General features: G+C 54.5%; 1 protein-coding gene across 3 annotated transcripts; it reads right to left on the reverse strand.

The window, feature by feature from the left end:
* Positions 1-1,095: 1,095 nt before the first annotated feature.
* Positions 1,096-23,388, reverse strand: TIE1 (tyrosine kinase with immunoglobulin like and EGF like domains 1). Of its 3 annotated transcripts, XM_009251382.4 has the most exons (23): positions 23,036-23,388; positions 18,995-19,309; positions 18,817-18,927; positions 17,161-17,316; positions 16,883-17,014; positions 16,586-16,726; positions 16,234-16,362; positions 15,043-15,188; positions 14,644-14,788; positions 12,341-12,499; positions 12,039-12,176; positions 11,569-11,865; positions 10,768-11,058; positions 10,226-10,416; positions 6,766-6,976; positions 6,500-6,610; positions 6,102-6,292; positions 4,832-4,945; positions 4,651-4,721; positions 2,879-2,919; positions 2,696-2,792; positions 2,473-2,572; positions 1,096-1,553 (listed from the first exon to the last, which is right to left on the reverse strand). In XM_009251382.4, the coding sequence occupies exons 1-23, from the start codon at positions 23,091-23,093 to the stop codon at positions 1,482-1,484; spliced, it is 3,417 nt and encodes a 1,138-aa protein (XP_009249657.2). In that variant the 5' UTR covers positions 23,094-23,388; the 3' UTR covers positions 1,096-1,481. The 3 variants fall into 3 exon arrangements, 2 of the variants coding, with proteins under 2 accessions (XP_009249657.2, XP_024091224.1); XM_024235456.3 differs by lacking the exon at positions 16,586-16,726; XR_008515510.2 differs by lacking the exons at positions 1,096-1,553; positions 2,473-2,572 and having other exon boundaries at positions 2,699-2,792; positions 4,521-4,721.
* Between the last annotated feature and the right edge of the window lie 1,399 nt (positions 23,389-24,787).

A 24,787-nucleotide genomic window follows, 5' to 3' on the forward strand; every position in this document is an offset into this window, starting at 1 on the left:
GCAAGCCCAGAGGCTGCACAGCATGGAGTAGTGTGGGACTCACTTTCAGGACCAGGAGAGAAGCACCTCTCACAGCACTATGAGACCCTGAAGACGGCAAAGGAATCCTACCACGGCTGGCTGAAGTTGGGAGTGGCCTCTGCCCTCCTCCTTTTGGGCTCATACATTGGGCAGTGAAGTGGCTGCTAAGCCAGGGAAGGCTGCCTGGAGGCATAAGGAAAAGGAGAAGGCACCTAAGGAAACTCTAGACAGGCCAGGATCCGTCTGGCGCTGAGATGCCAGGCAGAGTTGAGGCTGGCTATAGCTGATCCTGGCATGGACTGTTTGGACAGAACAAAGAATCCTAGGCTGGCTGCTACCTAGAGATACACAGGGAGACACATTAGTGATGGAAGCTGGAGAGCAGGGAAAGGACCAGGGAAAACTGGCCTTCTGATCAGGACAGAGGTAGGGGCTGGTGGTTTGTGTAAAATGGGTCCTCCAGAGCACCTCCCATCCTGGACAGGGGAGCTGGACAGAGGGCTGAGGCCTGTCCTCCCATCCTGAGGGCTGAGGCCTGTCCTCCCATCCAGAGCACCTCCCATCCTGGACAGAGTGCTGAGGGATGAGGCCTGAAACGGTGTTTCTTTTCCTAGAAAGCCCAGTTTCTGGAAAGCCCAGTTTCCTAGAAAGCCCAGTTTCTGTCTCTTTTTTTTTTTTGAGAGACTCCATCTCTCTTTTTTTGAGATGGAATCTCACTCTGTCGCCCAGGCTGGAGTGCAGTGGTGTGATCTCAGCTCACTGCAAGCTCCGCCTCCCAGGTTCAGGCCATTCTCCTGCCTTAGCCTCCTGAGTAGCTGGGACTACAGGTGCCCGCCACCACTCCCAGCTAATTTTTTGCATTTTTAGTAGAGACAGGGTTTCACCCTGGCTAACAGGGTTTCACCATGTTAGCCAGGATGGTCTCAAGCTCCTGACCTCGTGATCCGCCTGCCTCGGCCTCCCAAAGTGCTGGGATTACAGGAGTGAGCCACCGTGCCCGGCCAGTTTCTGTCTCTTGGGTTTAACTACGCCCCTCACCCCAAGATTGACCAGCAGTAAAAGGTAGACATTGAATGGAGCTTATTAGAACATTTATTTTTTTCTGAATGACAGGCCGGGAGTGGGAGTAGCTGAACAGGGCATGTTAGTGGTGTGAGTGCTGGCTTGAGCGAAGGAGCTGGAGTGGGGGTTTGTGTTGGGGGAGCAGCGGGATGGGAAACACACCTGTGGGGCAGCTGAACTAGAAGGAAGGATGCCCAGGATAGCTATGAGACACCTACAAAGCATGAGGACCCAGTTCCCCTAAGCCCACCCCATCCCCGGATCCCTTTTTTTCTCCCTTAAGTTAAAAAAATTCCTTGAGGCAGCTTAAGTCAGAGGCTGTAAGGGTCAGACTGGTCACAGGTTAGACAGCAGAGTTTGCTCCGGCCAGCAGAGCCAGGTTCTGGCTGGATGGCAGCTCAGGCCTCCTCAGCTGTGGCATCAATGCCTGCGTAAGTGAAGTTCTCAAACAGCGACATGTTCACATAGGCCTGGGGGCAGAGCAAGCTTTAGTGGGGGCCAGGAATGGGGGTGCATCTGGCCTCAAGCTCCTTGACTTCCATGTGGTGGGGGCATTTGAACTGACATTGATTTGTTCTGGAGACCTAAGATGGCCCCATGGCCAAGAGTGGCCTTTACCAGCCCAGGGCAGTGAAGGCATCAGGCCACAGCTGGGGTCTCAGGTGAGAGGCTCTCAATGCCATTGTTAGAGGAGGGTTTTTACATGCACTGTTTCAATGAATTCTTGGCTTATGCATTCATTCATTCAGTAACTTATCTGTTCAAAAGCCATTTTAGATGACTCATCTATTTATATGGTTATTTGATCATTCCTTCATTCTTAAGCTGGTTATTTAATCATTAATTTACTTGAAGAACTCTTCATATTTACTAATTTTGATATATTTTTCATTATTTGATAATTCACTTATTCACATGGTTAGTAGATTCAGTTATTGAATTACATGTTCATATGATTATTGTATCATCTATCCACTAATTCCATTCATTCATTCATACAGTTACTGTATCACTCATTCACCCATCCATCCATTTGGTTAGTGACCATTCATGCACTCTGCTCTGGCTCTGGCAGGTGGGGAGAGGTGTCCCAGATGAGGATGGGCTGATGGCCTCAGCAGAGGACAGGCAAGCAGTCTGGGACTTGGGGCTTAAGGGAGGGATTTGCTGTTGGGGCTGAGCAGTGGCCTTGGAAGAGTTTTGGAAGGGCCTGGTGTCTAACCCAGTGAGGGCTGGAAAGGCAGGCTGCATCCTGGGGCCCAGCCTAGCCGTGGTGACAGCCCCCACTGAGGGAGTTTGGGCAGGCAGTGTGGTTGGGACAGGGGTCATGGCACCTCTGAGAGGGCACTCTGTGAGCCCAGCCCGCCACCTCAGCCCCAGTCTCCTCACCTTCCTGGCTTCCAGCATGCGGCCTAGCTGTAGCGCAATCTGGGCAAAGGGGGGTCGCTCATAGGGACGGTCCCGCCAGCACTGACGCATCAGCTCGTACCTGCGAGGGGGCATTGATGAGATGAGCAGTCAGGCCAGCTGGGGTGATGGGGTCACAGGGATCAAAGCTGAGGTCACTCATCACAGAGATAGGATCATGGAGCTCAAGAATGGGGTGACTCACACTTCATCGTCACAGTTTCGAGGCTGCTCCATGCGGTAGCCTTGGGGCAGCTTTTCATAGAGCTCGGCACAGGTCATCCCACAGTAGGGTGTACCTCCTGCAGGAGGGGACAAAGCGCTCTCGGTCCAGGGCTCCACATGGGGTAAGGTGGGGCACTCTGGGGGACGGGGATCAGGAACTCACCAAGGCTCACTATCTCCCAGAGAAGGACTCCAAAGGACCAGCTGAAATAAGAAGGATGCACTTAGTTACCTTCTAGGCCCTGGCCCCTAGCAGTTTAGCTTCTACCTGCACAAGATGTGCAGTGCCTCCCAGCCCCCCTGTATGTGTCTACTCTGTAAGCATCTGGCCTTGGCCAGCTGTTGTCTCTGCGCCAGTGAAGCTCCTTCATACTGCCCCCATCTCTGGACTCAACACAATTAGAGCTAACTCTCTTTTGTTTTTGAGACAGGGTCTCACTCTGTCACCCAGGCTGGAGTGCAGTGGCTTACTGCATGCAGCCTTGACCTCCCAGGATCAGGTGGTCCTCCCGCCTCAGTCTCCCTTGTAGCTGGTGTGTGCCACCCTGCTCAGCTAATGTTTTGTATATTTATTTATTTATTTATTTACTTATTTATTTATTTGAGACAGAGTCTCGCTCTGTCGCCCAGGCTGGAGTGCGGTGGCGAGATCTCGGCTCACTGCAAGCTCCACCTCCTGGATTCACGCCATTCTCCTGCCTCAGCCTCCCAAGTAGCTGGGACTACAGGTGCCCGCCACCACACCAGGCTAATTTCTTTTTGTATTTTTAGTAGAGATGGGGTTTCACTGTGTTAGCCAGGATGGTCTCGATCTCCTGACCTTGTGATCTGCCCGCCTCGGCCTCCCAAAGTGCTGGGATTACAGGCGTGAGCCACCATGCCCAGCCATGTTTTGTATTTTTAGTAGAGACAGGGTCTTGCCATCTTGCCCAGGCTGGTCTCAAACTCCTGGTCTCCAGTGATTTGCCTGCCTGGCCTCCCAAAGTGCTGGGATTACATACGTGGGCCACCACAGCCAGCTGAGTTAACATTTTTATTGAGCACTTACTGTGGTCCAGGCACTGGTCATTTAACAGACATGTTAATTCATTTAACCCTCACACCAATCCTATGATACAGGTTCTATTAGTCTTGCCATTTTACAGATGAAGACACTGAGGCACTGAGAGGTTAGCTAGATTGCCCAAGGCCATACAGCTAGTTAGTGGCAGAGCAAGCATTCAAACTCAGGCAGTCTGGCTCCAAAGCTCTTACTCTTGACTGCATCTCACACTTTAACAGCCTTTGTGTAGTGTGCTTCAGCCCTGAGACCAGGGGAGAGAGTTCAAAGGGGTGGAGGGAATCTAGGGAGTGTTGGGGCAGAAGCAAGAAGTAGGCTTGTAGTGGTCAGAGGAGCAATCAGTGTGGTAAGCAGTAAGCCATGCAGGCAAGGCCAAAGGGCTTGGGGCAAGGGGTAGGTTCAGACCAAGATGCACATCCCTGGAGAGACAGGAGGAGTATGCCAAGAGGGCTGTCTGCAGGGGAGGGGGCACAGAGAGGGAGTCTTGGGGGTCATGCTCTGGTAAGATCCTCAGGTGGGCATGACCTTGCCCTTCAGGGAGGAAGATGAGAGCAATTCCTGAGTGGCCTCTCCATCTACCTCAGGAAGCATCCGCCAGCATTCCCAAACCTCTCCAAGGCATCCCCCGTCACTTACACAAACGTAATCCGAAACTACCTTTACCCCAGTCCTATTCCTGAAACACCTTCCAAGACTCCTTCCAGCAAGCCCCAACTTGGCTGGGTACTTTATACCCAAGACACACCTGTGTCACACCTGGAACACAGCGCAGGTCATGCCTTAGACCACCCATGACATTTCTGAGATATGTCTAGGTCAGGCCTGGGTGATTCTTGGGGGCCAAGCCCTCCTGTGCCCTCTGATCTCACACTCACACATCACTCTTGGTGGTATAGACACTGTAGTTCAGGGACTCAATGGCCATCCAGCGCACGGGGAGACGCCCCTAGGAGAGAATGGGTTTGAGGGGCTGAGTGTGGAAGAAGGGCCTGTTTGAGGCTCCTGTGGGGCAGGGCCAGACACAAGCCCTAAGGGTGAGGGTTGAATGAGACTCACCATCGTTTTCTTCACATAAACCTCCTCTCCCCGAGAAAGGCCGAAGTCTGCAATCTTGGAGGCCAGGTTCTCTCCGACCAGCACATTCCGGGCAGCCAGGTCCCTATGGATGAACTGTAGGCAGGGTCAGAAGTCAGGAGAGACTGGGGATGAGGGAGCCCAGGACAGTCAGGCCAGTAAGGAGTCAGTCTTCGTGGGCACCCTCGTTACCTTCAATACCCCATACGCCTACTCTCCTGGCTGCAATCTCGTCGGCTGACTCATATCTGAGAAAGATCAGTGTTGGCTCTCACCTGCTCCTTCCTGGGCCATGGCCAAGTTCAGGCTGGATCCCTTTTCCTGAGACAGTGGTGGCCATACTGCACCTTCTCCTCTTTCCGTGCTTCTCCCCCTCCCTCTTCCCATCCCCTGGGTTCCAGTTTCTCTCCCTTAGCCCTCCAGCTTCCCCAGAGACCTCTCTCCACCAGCCCCTCCCTCTGCACTGGCCCCTTCCGCTGCCCCTCTGCTTTCAAACATACTCAAAACTTTACTGTCTTTAAAATGCTGGCCAGGTGCAGTGGCTCATGCCTGTAATCCCAGCACTTTGGGAGGCTGAGGCGGGTGGATCACTCGAGGACAGGAGTTCGAGACCAGCCTGGCCAGCATGGTGAAACCTCGACTCTACTAAAAATACAAAAATTAGCTGGGTGTGGTGGTGCATGCCTGTAATCCCAGCTACTCAGGAGGCTGAGGCAGGAGAATTGCTTGAACCCGGGAGGCAGAGGTTGTAGTGAGCCGAAATCGCGCCACTGCACTCCAGTCTGGGCAAAAAAGTGAGACTCAGTCTCAAAAAAAAAAAAAGATAAAATGCCTTCCCTCAGTCTCACATTCCCCTGGACGGTCATCCCCCTGTCCTTTCATTCAGGCCTGAGTTGACTTGGGCTTGGATCTCTGCCCTTCCCCAGCAGATCACACCAGGCCCATTGCCATTAGGCACCATCTGTGGGGTGACAGCTCACACACAGATGCTGTCTCCAGCCTGGGCCTCTCTCCTGAGTTCCAGGCTAGCATCTAGACCTACTCACTCAACACCTGCACCCTCCATACTGGAAGTCCCCACCTCCTCCAGACCTGCCCCTTGGCCCTGCCTCCTCGCTGTGCTTGCACCCACCCACCCACTTGGGCCAGGAACCTCAATCCCCACATACAATCAGGGCCGGCTGACTTCTTCCCCTGACACCGGCCCAGTGGCTTCCCACTCTGGCCTCCACCCTCCCCCACTCACACACACCTGCTTCTCACTCAGGTACTGCATGCCATTGGCCGCATCACTGGCGAAACGCAGCAGCTGCCGGGAGCTGAGGGTAGAGGCTGTCCCATGCTCTCGAGCAAAAGCTGGGTCAGTCTCTAGGACCCGGCTTTTCCGCAGAAAATCTAGCAGGTTCCCGTAGGGGGCATATTCAATAGCGATATACAAGTAACCTGAGAGGCAAAGAGACAGACAGTGGTGATTTAGACACAGGCAACCTAGGGTTGGAGCAGGCACCCGATAGTAACAGACAGGGATGAAGGAGGATTAAGGGTTTTGCACAGGTCACCAGCAGCCCCTGGCAAGCTACTCATGTGGTGGAGGTGATGGCTGAGGATGGGGGTTTGGAAGAAGGGGTAGGTGATGAGCTGGGGGCTCACCTCGGTTCTTACAGGCCCCCAGGAGGTTGATGATGTTGGGGTGATGCCCCAATTTGCACAGAACTTCCAGTTCTCCCGCAAAGTCACGATGGTCATTTTCAGAGGCATACTCTGTGTAAAGAATCCAATATTACTTTTGCCAGAAATAACTCTGGAGAAAGGGCTGGCAAGGGCTGGGGTCAATTGCTGGAGGAAGCCAGGTGGGGCCTGGGATTTGTGGGACAAAGGAGAGCATCAGGGCTGGGCCAGGGGTCGCCCCAGTGGACCTTTCAGCATCTTGATGGCTGCATTCATCTTCAGCCCGTCCTTCTTGATCATGGCCCGGATGACCTGGCCGAAGTTCCCCTCCCCGATGAGGTCCTCAAAGGTGATGTCCTCCCACTCCAGCACTGGGTAGCTCAGGGGCTCGGGCTGCAGTTTTGGCCGCCGGGTCAGTGTCAAGGTCCCTGAGCTGAACTGCAGGATGGTCTCCTCGCCCTTCACAGGATGAGACAAGAGGGTAGACGGTCCACGCAAGAGTCAAAGGGGGCAGAAGGAGGCACAGACAGGCACATGAGGAGGTATCAGTGTCAGACAAGTGGGCACAGACCCAGATGGAGGGCACTCTGGTGGTCAGCCAGGGACAGACAGGCAGACAGAGGACATAACTGAGACAGAATCATAGGTAACAGAGCCACAGGTAGGCTGCTGGGTGGACAGATGTCCAAGGAGAGAAATGCAGAGGCTGCAGCCGGGGGATCTAGACTACGGGACTCTGGAAGGCAGAACTAGGGCTTGTGGGTAAAGTTGCTAGAAGCCACAGTGTGAGTCAATGGAAGGAGGATATTTCTAACATTTAAAACAGAAAAGGATCGGAATGAGCTTCCTATGACTGTGCTAATCCCACAACTAGGCTTTTTTTTTTTTTTTTTTTTTTTGCGGGGGGTCACCAGGGAAGCTCTGGAGAAGATTCCAGCCTTAGGGAGTAGGCCAGGGTACATTTATTGAGCACCTACTACATGCTCAGCCCTGAGCTGCTGGGAGCCAGTGGAGGGGTTTCCTCCACAGTAGCAGAAGCAGACATTACCCTGTCCACACACTTGGCTTCTCTCCATAGCTCTAAAATCAGGCCAGGACCTGAAAATAGCAACACAATAACAAAGAGGAATGTCCAGTTCCCTAACTCAGTAGGAGGAGGCCATCTGGGCGGGGCTGATGGCGAGAAAAGGAGATAAGTGAACAGGACCAAAGAAGCTGCCAATATGAGAACTGGAAGCAGGGTTAAGACAGACCTTCTGGTGGGGCTTCCTAAGTGCACTGAAGCCCAGCTTGATGGGCAAAGGCTGAGGACCTGGGGCCCAGGGATTTGCATGAAGCACTGGTGCTGACGGCACATAGCAAATGCACGTGATGTTCTTGGGCAGCACCATATGTAGGTGCATCATGTATAGGTCCATACACACACGCAGGCCTGAAGGTGCACAGGCATAGGGACACGTGCATCTGGGACACATGCATTTAAACATGCGGCACTCACAGGGGATGCACGTGTGCACTCATACATGGAGCACACACATTTGTGCACACACATTTCCTATCCATATGCAGGCACATGTACCAGGGATATATCTTTTTGTTTGTTTTAAGACAAGGTCTTGCCCTGTTGCCCAGGCGGAAGCACAATGGCATGATCTCAGCTCATTGTAACCTCGAGCTTTTGGGCGTAAGCAATCCTCCCACCTCAGCCTCCCGAGTAGCTGGGCCCACAGGTGCACACCTCCACGCCCATCTAATTTTCGTATTTTCTTTTATTGTAGAGATGGGGTTTTGCCATGTTGCCCAGGCTGGGGGGATATATCTTGATATATAGTATGACACCATGTATGTTAAAGACTGCTTTCCCACCTCCTGCCCTCAACATCTGTACCCATTACCCTCCCCCCGCACAGCAGTGAGGGCTTTCTGTGTGCACTGACCTCAGAGGAAGAGCCAACACAGCTTGGAACAAAGAAGCCAATTGAATCTCTGAATGCATTTTTTTTTTTTTGAGATGGAGTCTCACTCACTCTGTCGTCCAGGCTAGAGTGCAGTGGCATGATCTTGGCTCACTGCAACCTCTGCCATCCGGGTTCAAGCAATTCTCCTGCCTCAGCCTCCCTAGTAGCTGGCATTACAGGTGCCTGCCACTGTGCCTGGCTAATTTTTGTAGTTTTAGTAGAGATGGGGTTTCACCAATTGGGCAGGCTGGTCTTGAACTCCTGACCTCATGATCCACCCCCCTCAGCCTCCCAAAGTGCTGGGATTACAAGCAGGAGCCACCGCACCTGGCCTCTGAATGGATTTTTTAAAGGCATAGCAGAGACACTAGCCTTTCTATCACAAGAATCAGCCCTTGAGAGAGAAGAGGGTTTTCTTTCTTTTTTTATTTTTTATTTGAAATGCCAAAGCTTAGCTCTAAATATCAAGAGTCCAGGCCTGGAAGGCCAAGGACAGAGTTCAGATCCTAAGTGATGACAATGAAGAAGCCCTCAGAGGAGACAGGACCTGCGGATGGGCGGCTAGAATGTGACAGGATGAAGTGACAGTGGGTCCCCTCCCACACCCCACCTCTAAGCAGGGGTCTGAGGGATGGAAGGGTGTGGGCTACAGGAGGACAGACAACTCAGGCAGGATTACAGGGAAGCCAGGAGGAGTGGAGGTTTGTGCTTCCTCTTTCAAGGAGCGATGGGTGAGGTTGCAGGCCAGCACAATTCTAGAGTGGTAGAAACAGTTGTCTAAGTGGGACGGGGTTGTGGCAGTGGTCTGAGGGCCACAAAATATGCCTTCCTCCATAAGGTATAAGGAAGCCCCTACAGTTCTTTAGTTCTGTTTCTTTTTCTTTTTTAATTTTTTGAGACGGGGTCTTGCTCTATTGCCCAGGCTGGAGTGCAGTGGCAACATCTCAGCTCACTGCAACCTCCACCTCCCGGGTTTAAGCAATTCTCCTGCCTCAGCCTCGTGAGCAGCTGGGATTACAGGCATGCACCACCACGCCTGGCTAATTTTTGTATTTTTAGTAGAGACAAGGTTTCACCATGTTGGCCAGGCTGGTCTCAAACTCCTGACCTCAGGCGATCCACCCGCCTCAGCCTCCCAAAATGCTAGGATTACAGGTGCAAGTCACTGTGCCCGGCCCCTTTCTTAAGTCTCCAAAAGGAGGCCCTGGGATTTGCAAGAATGGAGGTTAGGATGAGGAGCTCACAGCATGACTGGCCTACTGGCAGGTGGCCACAGCAGGGCTAAGGATATCAGCCAAAGATGTGTGCAGACAGAGGCTGGCTCCCAAGCCCAGGAAGGCCTGCAAGGACAGAGGCCAGCATGAACCCCAAGTGCCCTTCCATTTGATCACCTTGTTATCTAGGCCTAGATAACTGCTAGGGGGAAATAAAAGAGGGGAGAGGAAAATCTCCAATTGACGGAGCCCAAAACTGGAATGTCCATTGTGAAATATGGTCATCACGGAATTCTTCTGAAATGGGAATATTAAATATTTCACCACTAATATAAATGGGCTCACGAGCTGAGTTCAGTTTTAGAGAAACAAAAAAAATTATATTTTGGACCCTTGAACATTGTTGAGTGTAATCTTATACCTGCAACACAAACACACGCACACACACACAAGGTGTACAAGGTCTTGTGTGTACACAGGTAGAAACATAAACACGGGCTACGAGCATGCATCCGGGGGTGGGGCAGGTCACTGACCGAGCCTGACTGGTAGGTGAAGGTGCGTCTCCGATGCAGGCAGCTTCTGCGGATGCACACCAGGGTTAAAAGGGCGGCCAGGATGGTGAGGCAGGTGGCAGACACGGAGCCCACCACCGCCAGGATCAGCTGCTGATCCAGGCCCTCTTCAGCTGCCCGGCTCTCTTGGACTGGGCCCTCAGCCTGCAGCCCTGGACACAGTGAGAGGGGCAGATTGTGGGGACACCTGGGTCAGGGAACCCAGAGGCCACCATGGGGTTACACAGAGGGAGAGGTGAAAGATCCCAGTGCCAGGACTGTCAGGAAATCACTTGGGCCACATGAAGGAAGGGATGAGGGGTGTCAGAGGGGCGACATGATTTTCCCAGCCCTGGGACAGTGGATCATTAGAAGGGAAGGCTGAGTCCCCAGGACCGGGGCTGAGTCTTTGTCGGGAGGGGCCTGGGATGCGCTAGCTCCGCAGTAGGGCGTGATGTGGAAGGAGAGCGTGCTGAGCTCTCCCTGCTCAGAGCCCGGGGGTCCTGTGGGCCCTGCCCTCTCACCGTTGCCCAGGGTGGACTCTTCTACTGTGTTGCTCCAGTCCCCGAGCCCCTGAACGCTGGCCCGCACGCGGAAGAGGTAGCGCGTGCTGGCATTGAGGCCACGGATGATGGTGCTCGTCTCCTCAGGCCTGTCCACGTCTATCCACAGTGGGTCTCCTGCACCCCCAGCCACCTGCACCTCCACAACATACTTGGATATCGGCCCAGGCAGAGCCTCCGGGTGCTGCCATGTCAGCTGGATCTCGGAGTCTGAGAGGGCCTGGGCGTGGAGGTGTCGGGGGGCTGGAGGCCCTGGGGAGATGGTGGGGGGAAGGCAAGGCTCAGATAGGACAAGGCTGTGGGGCTGGACACATCTGCTCTAGCTGTGCTCCCTCCTCTGTGGGTCCAAGCACAGGAGCCACCCTGCCAACTTCCTCCTCCCCACCAGACTGAATTCCTCTCCATTCCCCCAGGCCACTTTCACCCTCAAGCTTCTGCTTCTCCTTGTACTTCTTGTATCCCAAGTCCTCTCCACATTCACCCATGCCCTGTGCTCCCCAAGTCTCATGGTTCTCGCCATGAACCCTGACCTCCCCATGCTCTCCCCACGTGCTCCTGGTGATCCGTGTCCTCCTGGTACGCTGGATCTTCCCCACGTCCCATGTCCCCGCTGGGGTCACATCTGCCTAATACCCTATGTGTGTCCTGTGTCCTCTCCATGTCCATTAATTTCCTACAGCCTCCCATGTCTCCTAGGTCTCATGTGTCCCTGCATCCCACGTCCTCCCCCAACCCCCAGCTATCCCTGCGCCTTGCACATACCACTGGGGGGCAGAAGCACGTGTGCAGGGGGCGAGGCCGGGCCCAGGAGGGTGCAGTGGTAGAGCTGCACATCCAGCTGGTAGTGGGTGCCAGGCGTGAGTCCCGTCAGGAGGGCGGTGCGGGCCTGGGGGGATGAGACGTTCTCCCGCCGCTCCTGCCCCCGTGCCCCATCCCACAGGCGCAGCAGGAAACCGTCGCCCACCAGTGGCCCAGGCACCAAGGGCAAGGACCAGCTCACTCGCAGCCGGTCAGGGCCTTCCACATGCCAGCCCTCCAACCACGGCTGCAACAAAGGCTCTGGGGCCAGAGGTCAGGGGTCAGAACTGTCCAGTAGGTACTTGGGGCTGGACAGGACAATGATCCCCAGTGAACAAGGAAGAACAACCTCCAGTGGGAAAGGCAGGGGTCCCTGGGGTCGACAGGAAAGTAACCCCTGGGGGGACAGGAAGGGATGACTCTTGGCCTCTCACCAGGACAGTCTGTGGTCATGAGGCTGGGAGGCCCCCAGGCCCCCTCTCCTCCTTCCCCTGGCCGGCTCAGCTGCACACAAACACTGTATCCTGTCTTTGGCCTCAGGTTCATTAACGTCACATTCTCACTGGGGTCCACTGGGCGTGGGGTGTAAAGCACACATCATTCAGCCCCCACCTCTTCTAGAAGCTGCCATGCTCCCTTCAGCCCCCTTGCACCATTTGCCCTCCCTCTCCTGCTCACTGTATCCCTTCACTATTATCCAACACCTCTGTCCTGCCCCAGCTCTCTCCCTACTTACCCACAATGGTCGACCAGTCCATGGTACTGTCCTGGGGCCGGTAGTGCAGGCGGACAGTGGAGATGGGTCCATCCCCAGAGAACGAGACCAGCGGGGAGACCACAAGCTGGCGGCTCTGCTTGGTCAGGAGCCGAGGTGCAGCCAGGGGCACGGGGGGCACTGCCAGGAGACTCGGGGTAAGGCATGGGCACACAGCTTATCCAGTCCACTTCTGCATCTTTGTTTCAAGCTGGGGACCCTCTGGGCTTGAGGGACACCAAGTTCAACAGATGACCATAGTGGTCAGGGCCCAGGGAGGACAGAGTTCAGGCCCCTGGGTAGCTTGGGGCACAAGGATTAAGCAATAAAGGCATGAGGGTGTCCCAAAAGATGGTAGATGAGGAAGTGACATGGCCAGACATGGTTTGGGGGTGCACTCTTCCCATGCAGCGTGGGGGTAGACAGAAGGGGCTGAAACCCAGGGCGGGGAGGCTACCTGGGCATCATCCTGCTCTCTGCTCCTGCCCTCATTCACCACTCTCTTATTAAAAAAAAAAAAAGGGCACTGGCACTGAAGCACCTGCTCCCTGCCACATGCTTCATAGCATGACCTCTAATTCTCACAGCCACCTTTCTGTCAGGGCTCATTACCCTACCTTATGAAAACACTGAGACTCAGAGACACCGAATAACTTGCCTAAGGACACACAACTAGGAGGAGATACAGCCATGTGTTGAACTAGGTCTGTCTGCGCAGGCCGCCTCAGATCTATCCATTCTACTCCAAAACAGCCCTTGCTCCTGCCCCACTTCCTCACCCCATGATCGCTGCTCCTATTCTGGCCTCAACTTTTTCTCTCCACATTATTGCATTAGTGCTTTTAACAGGTTCCCTTGACTCTTACAAATGTTTACCAGATTAGCTTTTTGAGAGGAAAGGAAGGAAGGAAAGAGGGAGGGAGCGAGGGAGGAAAAGGATGCCGCGCTGTAAGCTGAGGGAGCGTCAGGCAGCAATGAGCATGGCGGGAGGGTGGTGCTGATTTGGGAGAAGATGAAGGTCCATTTTGGGTGCAGAGAAGCCCTTGGTGCCTTTGGCTCATGCAGGGGATTAGATGTCCAGGAAGTGGCTGGATATAAAATGGGCCTCTGAATCATAACAGCAGCTACTTTCCACACCAACTTCAAAACCAGACTTCCAGAGAAGATGCCCCACTTCATGGAGGCCCCACCAAATGATCTGGAGTCAGAAGAGGGGTCCCAGCTGCAGATCATATGTGAGAGCTGCCAGAGAACAATCAAAATCTAGGGACTAGGTGACATTTTAAATAATAACGACAATAATTATCGACATACATCGAGCACACACCCTGTATCGGGCACTGTGCTAAATGCTTAAAGACATCATCTAATTTAATCTTCGTAATAACCCCATCAAGTGCTAACTATCCCCATTTCACAGAGAGAGAAACAAAGTAAGAGAGGTTAAGTACTTTGCTTAAGGTGATGGGGCAAGGATTTTGTGGAGAGAGGATTCAATTCCAGGTTGTCTGGCTCCTGAGCCTGGGCAGAGTGAGAAGAGAAAGGCAGAAGGTGAGGCTTGATGGCAGAGAGGTATGCATAGTCACGGGATGGGGAGATGACGAGGACCTGGGAGGCAGAGTGTGGCAACGAGAAAGCAGAAGGTGAGAGAGGGGGCTTACATGGGGTAGCAGGAGCAGAGGGACAGCAGGGTCAGGGGGTGGCAGGGGTGTGAATGGTTAAGGCTTAGGGTGCTGGAGAAGCTGGAGAAGGCGAAGGAAGCCTTAGAACAGGGTGGGGGTGCTCTGGTCTGAGTAATCTTGGGCACTGGAAGGTCCCTCCTTATTTACCTGGCAGATTTCTAGGCATGCACCACTTCTAGGAAGCCAAGCTGGTCACCCTCTGAGCTCCACAGCCCCATATGCTCCCCTGGGCTAGCACTGAGCGTCTGTGAGGTGACTCAGAGATGGGAGGCAGCAACCCAGAGCAGAGTTAAAGGTATACTTGTCTGTGTGTGATGGTTGGTGGGGGACAGGATGGCTGGGCAGGAGGAAAGTCGGGCCTGGAGAGTGTCCCCAGTTTCTGGGGCATGGGATGTCCTTTCCAGATGGGTCTAAGCTATACTCCAGCCTTGACACTGCCCAGCCCGGACCTCTGGTTGACCACAACCCCTCTTTTTTTTTCTGGTGCTAGGCTATGATCTTAGATGTCCTTGTCCTTCCTACTAGTATCTCCAGCCTGAGCAGCATCATCTAGAGCCTACTCTGCTCACTGTCCATCCCCTGTGGACCTAGGACATCACTGACCTTTCACATTGACCTTGAAGCGCCGGCTGTCTTGGCCACCAGATGTGGACACACGGCACTCCCAGAACCCACTGTCCGCAAGAACCAAGCGGGGCACCTCAAACTCAGCTGTGGTCTTGTCTGGCTCCACAATGGCCTTGGTGGACTAAAAGAGATGGGGGAAGGGGACAGGTCACAGAGAATGAGCACCCCTGTGGCAGGCACCCAGGTGTCCGTCTGGACTGATGGCAGGACAGAGGCCCAGTGGCAGCCCCTCACCAATCAGCCTGACCTCACGTGAGCAATGGTCAGGCCAATAGGTGGGCCCTGCAGAAAGTTCTGAGGGACTAGGGGGTCTTAGGGATCAGCTGTGAAGCAGGCGGCCTGCGGGGCTGGTGGGTTGGGGTGATTGGGGCTTACCAGGAGCACAGTGCCATCTGGCTTGCGTAGCTCTATGCTGCCCCGCACTGGGAACGGGTTCCCTGCAGCTGCACAGTTGATCCGGGGCATCGTCTCTAAGTTGAACTCCAGTTCTGAGGCCATGTTGAGGATCTGGGGGATCCGGTCTGGGGAGAAAGGACACTCATCCTGGAGCTCCCACAGGGGCAGACACGTGACCACCAAAGCGCCCCTCATCCATGTCCTGTTTCTCAGTGGAGGTATCTACCCAGTCCCTCCAGCCTGAAAACCAGCAAAGGCCCACATGACTCCTCCAGCGTCCCAGCCCCACATCCCATCAGCAGCAAAGTCTACTTCCTAACCACCTCCCCACTTCCTGATACCGTCTAATACCTGCCAGCAGGCCCCTCACCATCCTCCCAGCCAGCACACTAGCTCAGGCCTCATCATTTCTGTTCCCTAGCTACAGACTCCTCCAGGGTCTCCTGCTCCCACTCCCCGGCCAGCAGCTAGGGGTCCTTTCTCCAACACAGATCTGACCACCTTGTTCCTTTTTAACAATTCCCTCTTGCCCCATCATATGAAGTGCAAACTCTTTGGCCTTCATTCAAAGGCCCCACGATTTGACCTCTTCTGACCATTTCCCCAATCCCCCACTCCACTGTCCTAGTACCCAAACCTGAGTCCCCAATCCCTGGGTCCCCTACTCCACTGTCCTGGCACCCAAACCTGAGTCCCCAATCCCTGGGTCCCCTACTCCCCTGTCCTGGCACCCAAACCTGAGTCCCCAATCCCTGGGTCCCCTACTCCACTGTCCTGGCACCCAAACCTGGGTCCCCAATCCCTGGGTCTTTGCTCTTGTTCTTTCCTCAGTTGTCTCTCTTTTGTCCTTCATATCTAATCTCAGATTACACCTGCTTCCAGACCCTTCTCTGACCTGCTCAGTCTGCCCAGGGGCATCCTCTGGGCTCCCACATTCTCTGGGCTGCTGCCCTTTCTGCTATGGCTGGCTGGCAGTGAGCTCCCTGCTGGACTGACTCCCTACCAGACTGACTCCCTGCCAGAGCTCCCTGTCCACCAGACTCTAAGCTCCCTGAGGGCAGGACTTCGACCCTTGTAGGGAAAGGAGGGACCAGTCTCTTCCACCAGGGAGATGTGTTTGGTAAAGGCCGACTTATCTTGGGGGGCTCTCAGGGGTCATAGTGCTTATACCTGACTTCTCACAGTGCACTCCATGCCACCCAGAGGGGCAGACACAGCCACTGAACCGGTCACAAGTGCCACCATTCTGACACTGGCACTGGAGTCGGCAATCAGCCCCAAAATGACCAGGGGCACAAGCTGGGAATAGAGGAGGTATGATTAGAGGGGCACGGGACAGGGGGCAATGAGGGCACAGATGAGGGCGCAGATGGGGTACAGGTTATACAACAGGCTGAGGGTAGAAGGACTGGTCAAGTGAGCAGGGGGGCTTGCTGCATAAGTCAGAGGCAGAGTGAAGGGTCCGGGTCAAGCTCCTGGCCAGCTGTCTTGGTCAGGGACCATGAGGGTAGGTTAGGCATACCTTCCTGGCACTGGCTTCCTCTCCAGCCAGATCCACAAGAGCAGCCATAGGGGTCTGGGAGGCAGAACATGAGGCCCCGGCAGCCTGATATGCCTGGGCACTGCTCCTGGCAGCTCTGCCCAAAACGGCCCTCTCTGCAGGCTAGAAAGAGTGTGTGGGGTGCATGGGCCTCTGTGGGCCCCTGGGCCCAGGACCTGCCTGTCGCCCTCACCCTCCAAGCTCCACCCACATGGTTCTAGGGTCTTCTTCCAGTCAGGGATCCTCTCCTGCCTGGGTCCTAGCTCCCCTGCTCCTTACCCTGTTCACAGCGGGTGCCAGTGAAGCCAGGGGGGCATACACATTCGCCGTCATGGTCGTGGCAGACACCTCCATGTAGGCAACCTGGGCACTCCTTGGTACAGCTTGGCCCCCAGCGCCCAGCCCCACAACCTGGAGGAAGGTGTCTTCAGCAGCTGACCCTCACCCACCTGACCACTGAGGACTGGAGATCCAGGGGCTCCAGGGGACCCACAGGAAGTACCCATAGGGCTCCCAGCCTCCCACTCTACCCACAACCTCTGCCCTCTGCCTCTGACCCCGCACGACGAGCCGGAAGAAGGCGCTGCCCAGGGGGCTGGCTTCCAGGTAAGTGGCACTGTAGATGCCGCTTGATAGTGGCTTCACATTTGGGAGCTGCAGCAGGAACCGCCCATCCTGGGCTTCATGCCAGTCCAGGGTGTAGAAGTAGGATCCTGGGGGACATGAATGGGTCAGGGGCCTCAGCACTACATGAGGGTTGTGTCACCTCTCTCTGTCCACCTCTGCTCAGGTCACATCAATGGGCCCCATGCACAGTGATGAGACCTGGGGCTGGCACCACGAGAGCCTATGCCCACGCCAAAAAGCTCAGAAGTGCCCTCTTCTTCAAGCTCCATCAACCACCCAGTAAATCACCAAGTCCTGCTCAGTCCACCTCCTCGTCATCCCCTAACCCAGTCCGCTTCTCCCCACACCCACTGCCACTGCCCTGGTCCTAGCCTCCAGGGCCTCACAAGGCTCCTCTGCCTCCAGCATCACCCTTTCTTGTCCTTCCTCCACCCAGCAGCCAGGGGGATTTTTTACAACAGACTCCTCTCGAACTCCTCTGCTGAAACTCTCCTGGTTCTCCAGTGACCTCAGGACAAAAATCCAGCTCCTTAGACATCATTTTCACCAATTTGGCCGTGGCCAAGCCATCCAGCCCCATTCGTCTTCACACCCTTCTCGACTCCTAACATTCCTGAATTCCTGAATGGATTGTTTCTCTTCTAGAAACACCCTTGTGTTTCAGACCCTACTGCTCTTCTCAGTCCCTCCTCCTGGAATGCCCTTCCTTCCTTTTCTGCCTTCTTTGTCTTCCCACTTCTCCTCTGAGCACAATTCAAGTGTCATCTACTCTGGGGTCTCTCCCCTGAGCCTCTCCCTCTTAGAAGAGTGCCCCAGTTGCTGCCCCACCCGCTTCTTGCCTCTTTGCTCAGGGCTGAACAGAGAGCCTAGAGACCCAGGTCTGCCTGTGCCTCTTCACATCTCCTGTCAATTCACGGGGTCCAGAGCTCAGGAGGCAGCCCCCTTGGCCAAAGGGAAGGGTCTTCCTCCCTCAGGAGACCAGGTATGCAAGAGTCAGCCAAGGGGTTGTGAATCTGAGGACTGAGGCAGGAATTCTGGGGCCACATAGGAAAACAGCTTCCTTCTATGGGGTGGCCAAAGGGTCAGGGTGGAGGACAGGCCTGGGACTGAGATCCCACGGGTCTACCCAGGCCTCAGCATAAGGCTGTCTTGGGCATCAAGGATCTGGGCTGGACAGATCTTTGGGAGAGGCTAGACTCTGCCCTGCCTGTGTTGGGCATGATGTTACCAGTTCTCTTCTTCCTCAGAGGGACTGCTGCGGTCTGCCAGGTGGGCTATGTGACAGCACCTGCTAACTCCCAGGGGAGAGTCAAAGACGAGGGTTTAACATCATGCTCATTTGGGGCTAAGAGGGAAGGGGCAGCTGACCACAGGCTCCTGGCCCTCTGTGTACAGTAGGAGGGCAGCTCAGAACTACAGATAAGATGGGTGTAGGTTCATCCCATGGGACCTGGTCCACTACAGAGGAGAGGCCCTGGAGGTCCGGTGTGTCAGAGGCCAAAGCTGAGGGTTCCATGGGTGATGAAAGTGTTGGGGCCTCAGAACGATGGGTCTACCCGCCCCACCAGTTCAAATGCCCCTCTCACCGTTGCTCTTCCAGATCACGTCTGTCTGCTTCTCCTTGTGCACACGTGCAGAAAGTACAGCGGTGTCGCCTTTGTTCACAGTGTGTGTGACCTTGTCTGGAAGCAGGTGGGCTGCGGGGTGGAAGGTGGGTCAGCGGCCTGGTTTTCCCCGCGCCATCCCCCCGCCTACCAGACTCACCTCCAGGGCTGTTGTGAACGTAGATGACGCGCGTGCGCCTCGCCCCGGCGCCACCCACGCAGGAGAAGACGCCCACGAGGTCCGAGGGCTTTGAGAAGCCGCGAAGCGTGACCTGGTGCGAACCGTTGCGCGCCAGGCGCAGGGGCGGCCCGGGAGGGGTGCGCACGATACGGTCGTCCTTCTCCAGCAGCAGGGGCGGGCCCCAGGCGTCCGAGCCCCTCCCCGCCCCGGCCTCCCCAGACACGCAAGTCAGGAAGAAGCGCTGGGGGTCCGTGAGCCGCAGGTTGGCCAGCAGCGTCAGGTCCACCGCCGCTCCTGGGGCCAGGACACCAGTGACTCTATTGTAGTCCCAGCCAACCCTAGTGCCCCAGAGCCCCCAGCCCCAGCCCTCTGGTCTTACTGATCCACCGTCCACTCAGAAGAGGGTCTCCAACCTTCACCCCTCTTCCTTCCCCTGCCTGGTTCTTCAGACCCCACAGGCCTCACTTTATCAGGCATTCCCATCCCCCTCCTTTCCCCTTCCATGCGCACTGGCCTCTTTCCCTCAACTCTCTTCATTCTAAAAGAACAAAAACAAAACCACGAATCCTTCTCTGGCCGTGTCCCCTCCCTTCTCCTGCCAGATGGCTTCCCTTTCGCCCCAGCTTTCGGAAAGAATGATCTATGCTCCCTGTCTCCGTTTCCTCACTTTATTTCTATCAGTCCTGTTTCCCCACTCGTCTCTAAAACTGCCCTGCAAAGGTTGCTGTGAGCCACTTCTCCCTGCCTCCACCACGAGAGTGCAGGCCAGGAGAGCCAGCCAGAACAGAAGTATCCCATGGGTCACCCTCTCTGTCACAATGGAGATCTAGAAATATATGGTGGGCTGGGATTTGAGGTGGGAGAGGCTGAGTTTTGCAGCCAGAAGGTTGTGGCGCAGAAATGGAGCTAGGGCTGGGTGCCGTGGCTCACGCCTGGAATCCCAGCACTTAAGGAGGCAGAGGTGGGAGGATCCTTTGAGCACAGGAATTTGAGATCAGCCTGGGCAACATAGCAAGACCCCATTCTCCAGAAAAAGAAAAACAAAAAGAAATGGAGCTAAGCTTGGGGCTGGGCCCAGAGCCAGGGAGGGCAGCCCCAGGGCAAGGCCTGGAGCCCAGACAGACACAGACATGAGGTGGGTCTTGGTCTGTGTTTGCCTTCCAAAGAGCTCACGCGCTAGTTGGAGGAACAGGCATGAACACAGCTGCCAAATGTAGGGCGCTGTGCTTTTGAGCACAGAGAAGGGACCCCTGATCCAGCCTGGGGGAGCTCAGGGAGATGAAGAGATGCTTCCTGGGAGGTAAAGTTGGAGCAGGGCACATTGGCGTGAGGACAATGGGGAGGGAGAGAAGTCAGGGGCAGGGAGAAGGCATCACAGACAGAGGGAACAGCCTGGACAAAGGCCTGCAGTGGCAATATTATGGCAGGTGGAGGAGGCTCTCCAGGTTTGTGTGACTGGAGTACAAAATGTGAGGCTGAGGCAGGGGAGACCAGATGGAGTCAGAGTCCAGGCTGGACAGTGGAGAGCCTGCGAGCCTGCCTTAGCTCCAGGACCCGGAGCCCCTCCACCAGCCAAGCCCTTCCTTCTCTGTCTCTGCTAGCTGACTGTCAAGCAGTTCATTAGTTTAAATGCCACCTAGCTTATCAGTGTTTGAAAGGCTACCATGAGCAAACGAAGCTGGCATTTACTGACCGCCCACCACATACCAAGCCCCCATTTTCCACTGGATCCTCACAACCAGTGAAGTGGATATTCTTTCCATTTACAGAGCAGGCTCATGGTAATTATTCTACTGGCTTCTTTGAGCAAGCTCGCCCACTCCCCGGGTTTTAACCATCACCTCTGAGTCAGGAACTCGGGAATGGTCTTTCAGCTTGGACCTGCATTTCCATCAGCTTTTCCCAAACCTGCTCCTCTCCAGTGCTCCCTGACTCACTGGACAGCACCCGCCACTTGAGACACAAACTATGGAGTCATCTCTACTCCCATTGTCATAATAATGAATGTTTATTGGCTGCCAGTTATGCACCAGGCACTTTACTGATGTTGTTTCATTTTACCATCCCAGCTATCCTGGGAGGTGGATGTTATTATCCCTGTTTTATAGCCAGGAAAGGGAGGCTCAGAGAAGTTAAGTAACTTGCCCAAGGTCATACAATTAGTGAGTGGCAGGGCCAGGTTGTCTGATTCTAAAGTCCACATCTCTGAGCACTGTGCTGCCTGCCCCATCAATCACAGAATTCTGCATATTGTTTCCTGAACGCTTCTTGACTTCATCCCCACCCCACCAGCCTGCCTTTGTTCAGCCCTCATCCTTACTCACCTGGACCATCCCAATAGCCACAGCCCCTCCTTCTGCAACTCATCCTCCACAGTGATCTAAGACCAAATCTGACCTTGTGACTTTCTTGCCTGTGACCTCCCATGGCTCCCTATTGCCCTCAGGATTATGTTCGTGCTCCTAAGCCCTGTGCTGCTCCCATGCTATCCCTCCTGTTGTGTTCCTAACAGGCATCTTCTCTCCCATGCACCTCCATGCATCTGAGACTTGCATTTTTTATGTTCTGGCTGCCTGGAATGAAGACCACCCCTCTTAGTGAAATCTTCCTTGATTCCCTTTTTGTCTCCTACCTGAGGCAGTGTAAGCTGACTCCTCCTCAGTGCTCCTCTAGAGCTCCTGTGTCTGTCCCTGTTTAGCCCTCTTCCCCTGTCCTGTGTTCTGCACTAGACCGTGAACCACTCAAAGGCAGCCTCTGTGTTCTAATCCTCTGACCAGCAGACTGAAGGAATCAGCTGCCACCTACTCAGAAATCCTTACGAAGCGCAGTTGCTCTATGCCAACTGCTCTGCATCATTTTCTCATTTAAACCCCATAACAACCATAGGAGGCTGGCATCATTTAATCTCATTGTATAGACTAGGTGTTGCCAGCCTCTCAACTAATGGCCCAGCACTTAGCACAACTCCTGGAATATTGTTGGTGCTCAATAAATGTTTGTCCAGTGAACAATTGAATGAATCCAACACAATGACCCTATGAACACCCCCTGAAAATGGCCCTCCATGGATCCTCAGATCCAACACAGTCAGCGGCTACTCCTCACTCCTCCGCTGATCCCAGGTTGCAGTGATTTCTAGCACTTGCCTGTGTTTTCCTGACCTTGATCTCACTTTCTAGTGGATCAAAGTGATGGCAGTGATGATAGGGCTTGTTTTCCAAAGTTTTTTATTGTGGTGAAATGCATATAACATAAATTTTACCATCTTTTTTTTTTTTTTTGAGACGGAGTCTCGCTCTGTCGCCCAGGCTGGAGTGCAGTGGCGTGATCTCAGCTCCCTGCAACCTCTGCCTCCCGGATTCAGGCAATTCTTTTGCCTCAGCCTCCCAAGTAGCTGGGATTACAGGCTCCTGCCACCACACCTGGCTAATTTTTGTATTTTTAGTAGAGACGGGGTTTCACCATGTTTGCCAGGCTGGTGTCAATCTCCTGACCCTGTGATCCGCCCACTCGGCCTCCCAAAGTGCCAGGATTACAGGCACGAGCCACCACACCCGGCAAATTTTACCATCTTAACCATTTGTAAGCAGCATATAACCCAATGTGATTAAATACATTCCTAGTGTTGTCCCACCATCACCACCATCCATCCTTTTTTTTTTTTTTTGAAAAAGAAAAAAGTTTAAACAAAATGGAGATGGGGTCTCACTATGTTGACCAGTCTGGTCTTGAACTCCTGGCCTCAAGTGATCCTCCCATCTCAGCCATCAAAAGTGCTAGGATTACAGGTATGAGCCACCACACCCGGCCCCATCTTTATAACTCTTTTAATCTTGTAAAACCGAGTAAAAATCTTGTAAAAACTCTGTACCCTTTAAACAAAACTCCCCATTTCTTCCTTCCCGCAGCCCGTGGCGACCACCATCCTACTTTCTGTCTCTACGATAAAATAGGGTTTCTTGGGTAGAAATCAGGGCCTCGGAGCCTAGAAATGGGGTGAGGGACTCAGGGGAGACTTACCCACATGAGAAGCCAAGAAGAGGATGGGGAGCAAGAAAGGGGGCACCCGCCAGACCATACTCCAGAGGCCGACCCAGGCCAGCCAGGACGAGCTGGGCCTGAGGTCAGATGCTGTGGGCCTGATTGCTCAGCCTGTGTTGGTCAGTGTGGGTCGGTGCTGGGGAGGAAGAGGAAATGAGGTGGCTTCGGTGGGAGGAGTGGCAGGGTAGGGGGTGGGAGGACTTATTCTGCCTTTGAGCCTCTAGGCCCCGCAGTCTGGCCCCCACAAGGCTGGGGATGGGTGTGGCCTGGGAGGAGTCACTTGAGGTGGGGGGAAGGTTATGGTAAGGGCAGACCTGGGGACAGTTGGACTGATTTTTTCCATCCCCTGTCTCCCTCCAATCCTCAGTCTTGCTGGCACAAAGGAGGCAGGAGGCAGGAAAGGGAGGAAGCCAGTGGCTTCCGCCTATTGAGGAGGGGGGTGGGGTGGGGGACATTGTTCTGGGGTCTCCCCTCCCCCCGGCGCAAACATACAATACGGCCCACATGAGTCCTCATGTATGTGCCCCAGGACACAGACAGTTACATGGGTTTCCTAGAGAGCAGTTCCCATACGAAACACAAAGGACCTCTGTGGGCCTGAGAAGCACATACACTCAAACGAACACAGGGCTCTGGCAACAAAGAGCCTTTGAGTGTACCTTGTGTACCTCTCTCATTGTACAGACGGGAAAACTGAGGCTTGCTGTGCTCGAGGGCACCCTGAGGCTGTGGCAAGGCTGGGACTTGAACTTCTGACTTAGTCCTTGCTTTCTTGGTGCCAAACGCTCCACAAGGGCTCACATTAAGCAGACCCAGGGGAGCACACAGGGAGTGTCGGTTGCATAGATAGTCCTCAGTTTAAGCTGCTAATGAAAGCTTCAGCTTATTGGCTGCCAGGTGTCATTCATTTTGCAGCAAACCCCTGCCTATCCCTGGGCACTGGAGCAGCAGAAGTCTGCCCAGGGAGATGCACTCACTCTTGCAGGCTGACAACAACCTGGGAGCAGTCCCACTGCCTTGGCAAAGTCTCTAAAGCCCCATGGATCTTGCCTCTGCTTCCCTCCCAAACTCACCTCTCCCTGCCCTGGCACCCGTTGCTCCACCTCTTGCCACCACTGGCAGATCCCAGAACAGAACAAGATCTGTAGGTACAGAACGCCCACGAGGAGGCCCTTCCAGGAAGCAGAGGGAGCAACCATCGGATGGGCAGCCTTGCTGGTTAAATCGATGACCCCTCTGACCCGGAATGGAATGGTTGGGATGGATGAGACCTGGTGTCAGTTTAGGTGACTTAGGTCTGGAAGTACAAACCCTCCCCCTGGGCCTGGGACATCTTCCCAGAGTCTGTTCTGGGTGAAGGCTTCATTCTCCTCTGAAGGCACCAGGCTCACATTCACTTTTCTCAGGAGGCTGGGTCCCTGCAGCTTGGTTGAGCTGGTTTAGGCCCAGGGCTCTTCTGAAGCTCCCTGAAAAGTCCCAGGAGACGCTTTGACTCCTGGAGTAGCATAGAAAAGGATCAGGAAAGACCTCCCCACCGATGTGTGACCCACAGAGACTCCCATTCCTGGGCCTGAGGATGGGAGGAGCTTTCTCTGGACAAGGCTTTGGGTGGGTTGGGAGTAGGAGCAGGGGGAGAGTGGTGGATGCCTTAGACTTCAGCTCCTCCTGGTGCCTGACCTTTGAATCTGGAACGAAAAAGGAGCTGGAAAGTGCTGGGACTGTTTGTGTGGC

The sequence above is a fragment of the Pongo abelii genome, chromosome 1 (assembly GCF_028885655.2).
Source record: "Pongo abelii isolate AG06213 chromosome 1, NHGRI_mPonAbe1-v2.0_pri, whole genome shotgun sequence".
NCBI classification, from domain to species: domain Eukaryota; kingdom Metazoa; phylum Chordata; class Mammalia; order Primates; family Hominidae; genus Pongo; species Pongo abelii.

Excerpts from the sequence above, each read along its gene's own strand:
- TIE1 (XM_009251382.4), bottom strand. The coding sequence starts at position 23,093 with ATGGTCTGGCGGGTGCCCCCTTTCTTGCTCCCCATCCTCTTCTTGGCT. Across the intron at positions 6,293-6,499 it reads GGGGGCCTGTAAGAACCGAG|GTTACTTGTATATCGCTATT; the intron begins GTGAGCCCCCAG and ends TTTGCCTCTCAG. Across the intron at positions 1,554-2,472 it reads GCATGCTGGAAGCCAGGAAG|GCCTATGTGAACATGTCGCT; the intron begins GTGAGGAGACTG and ends CTCTGCCCCCAG.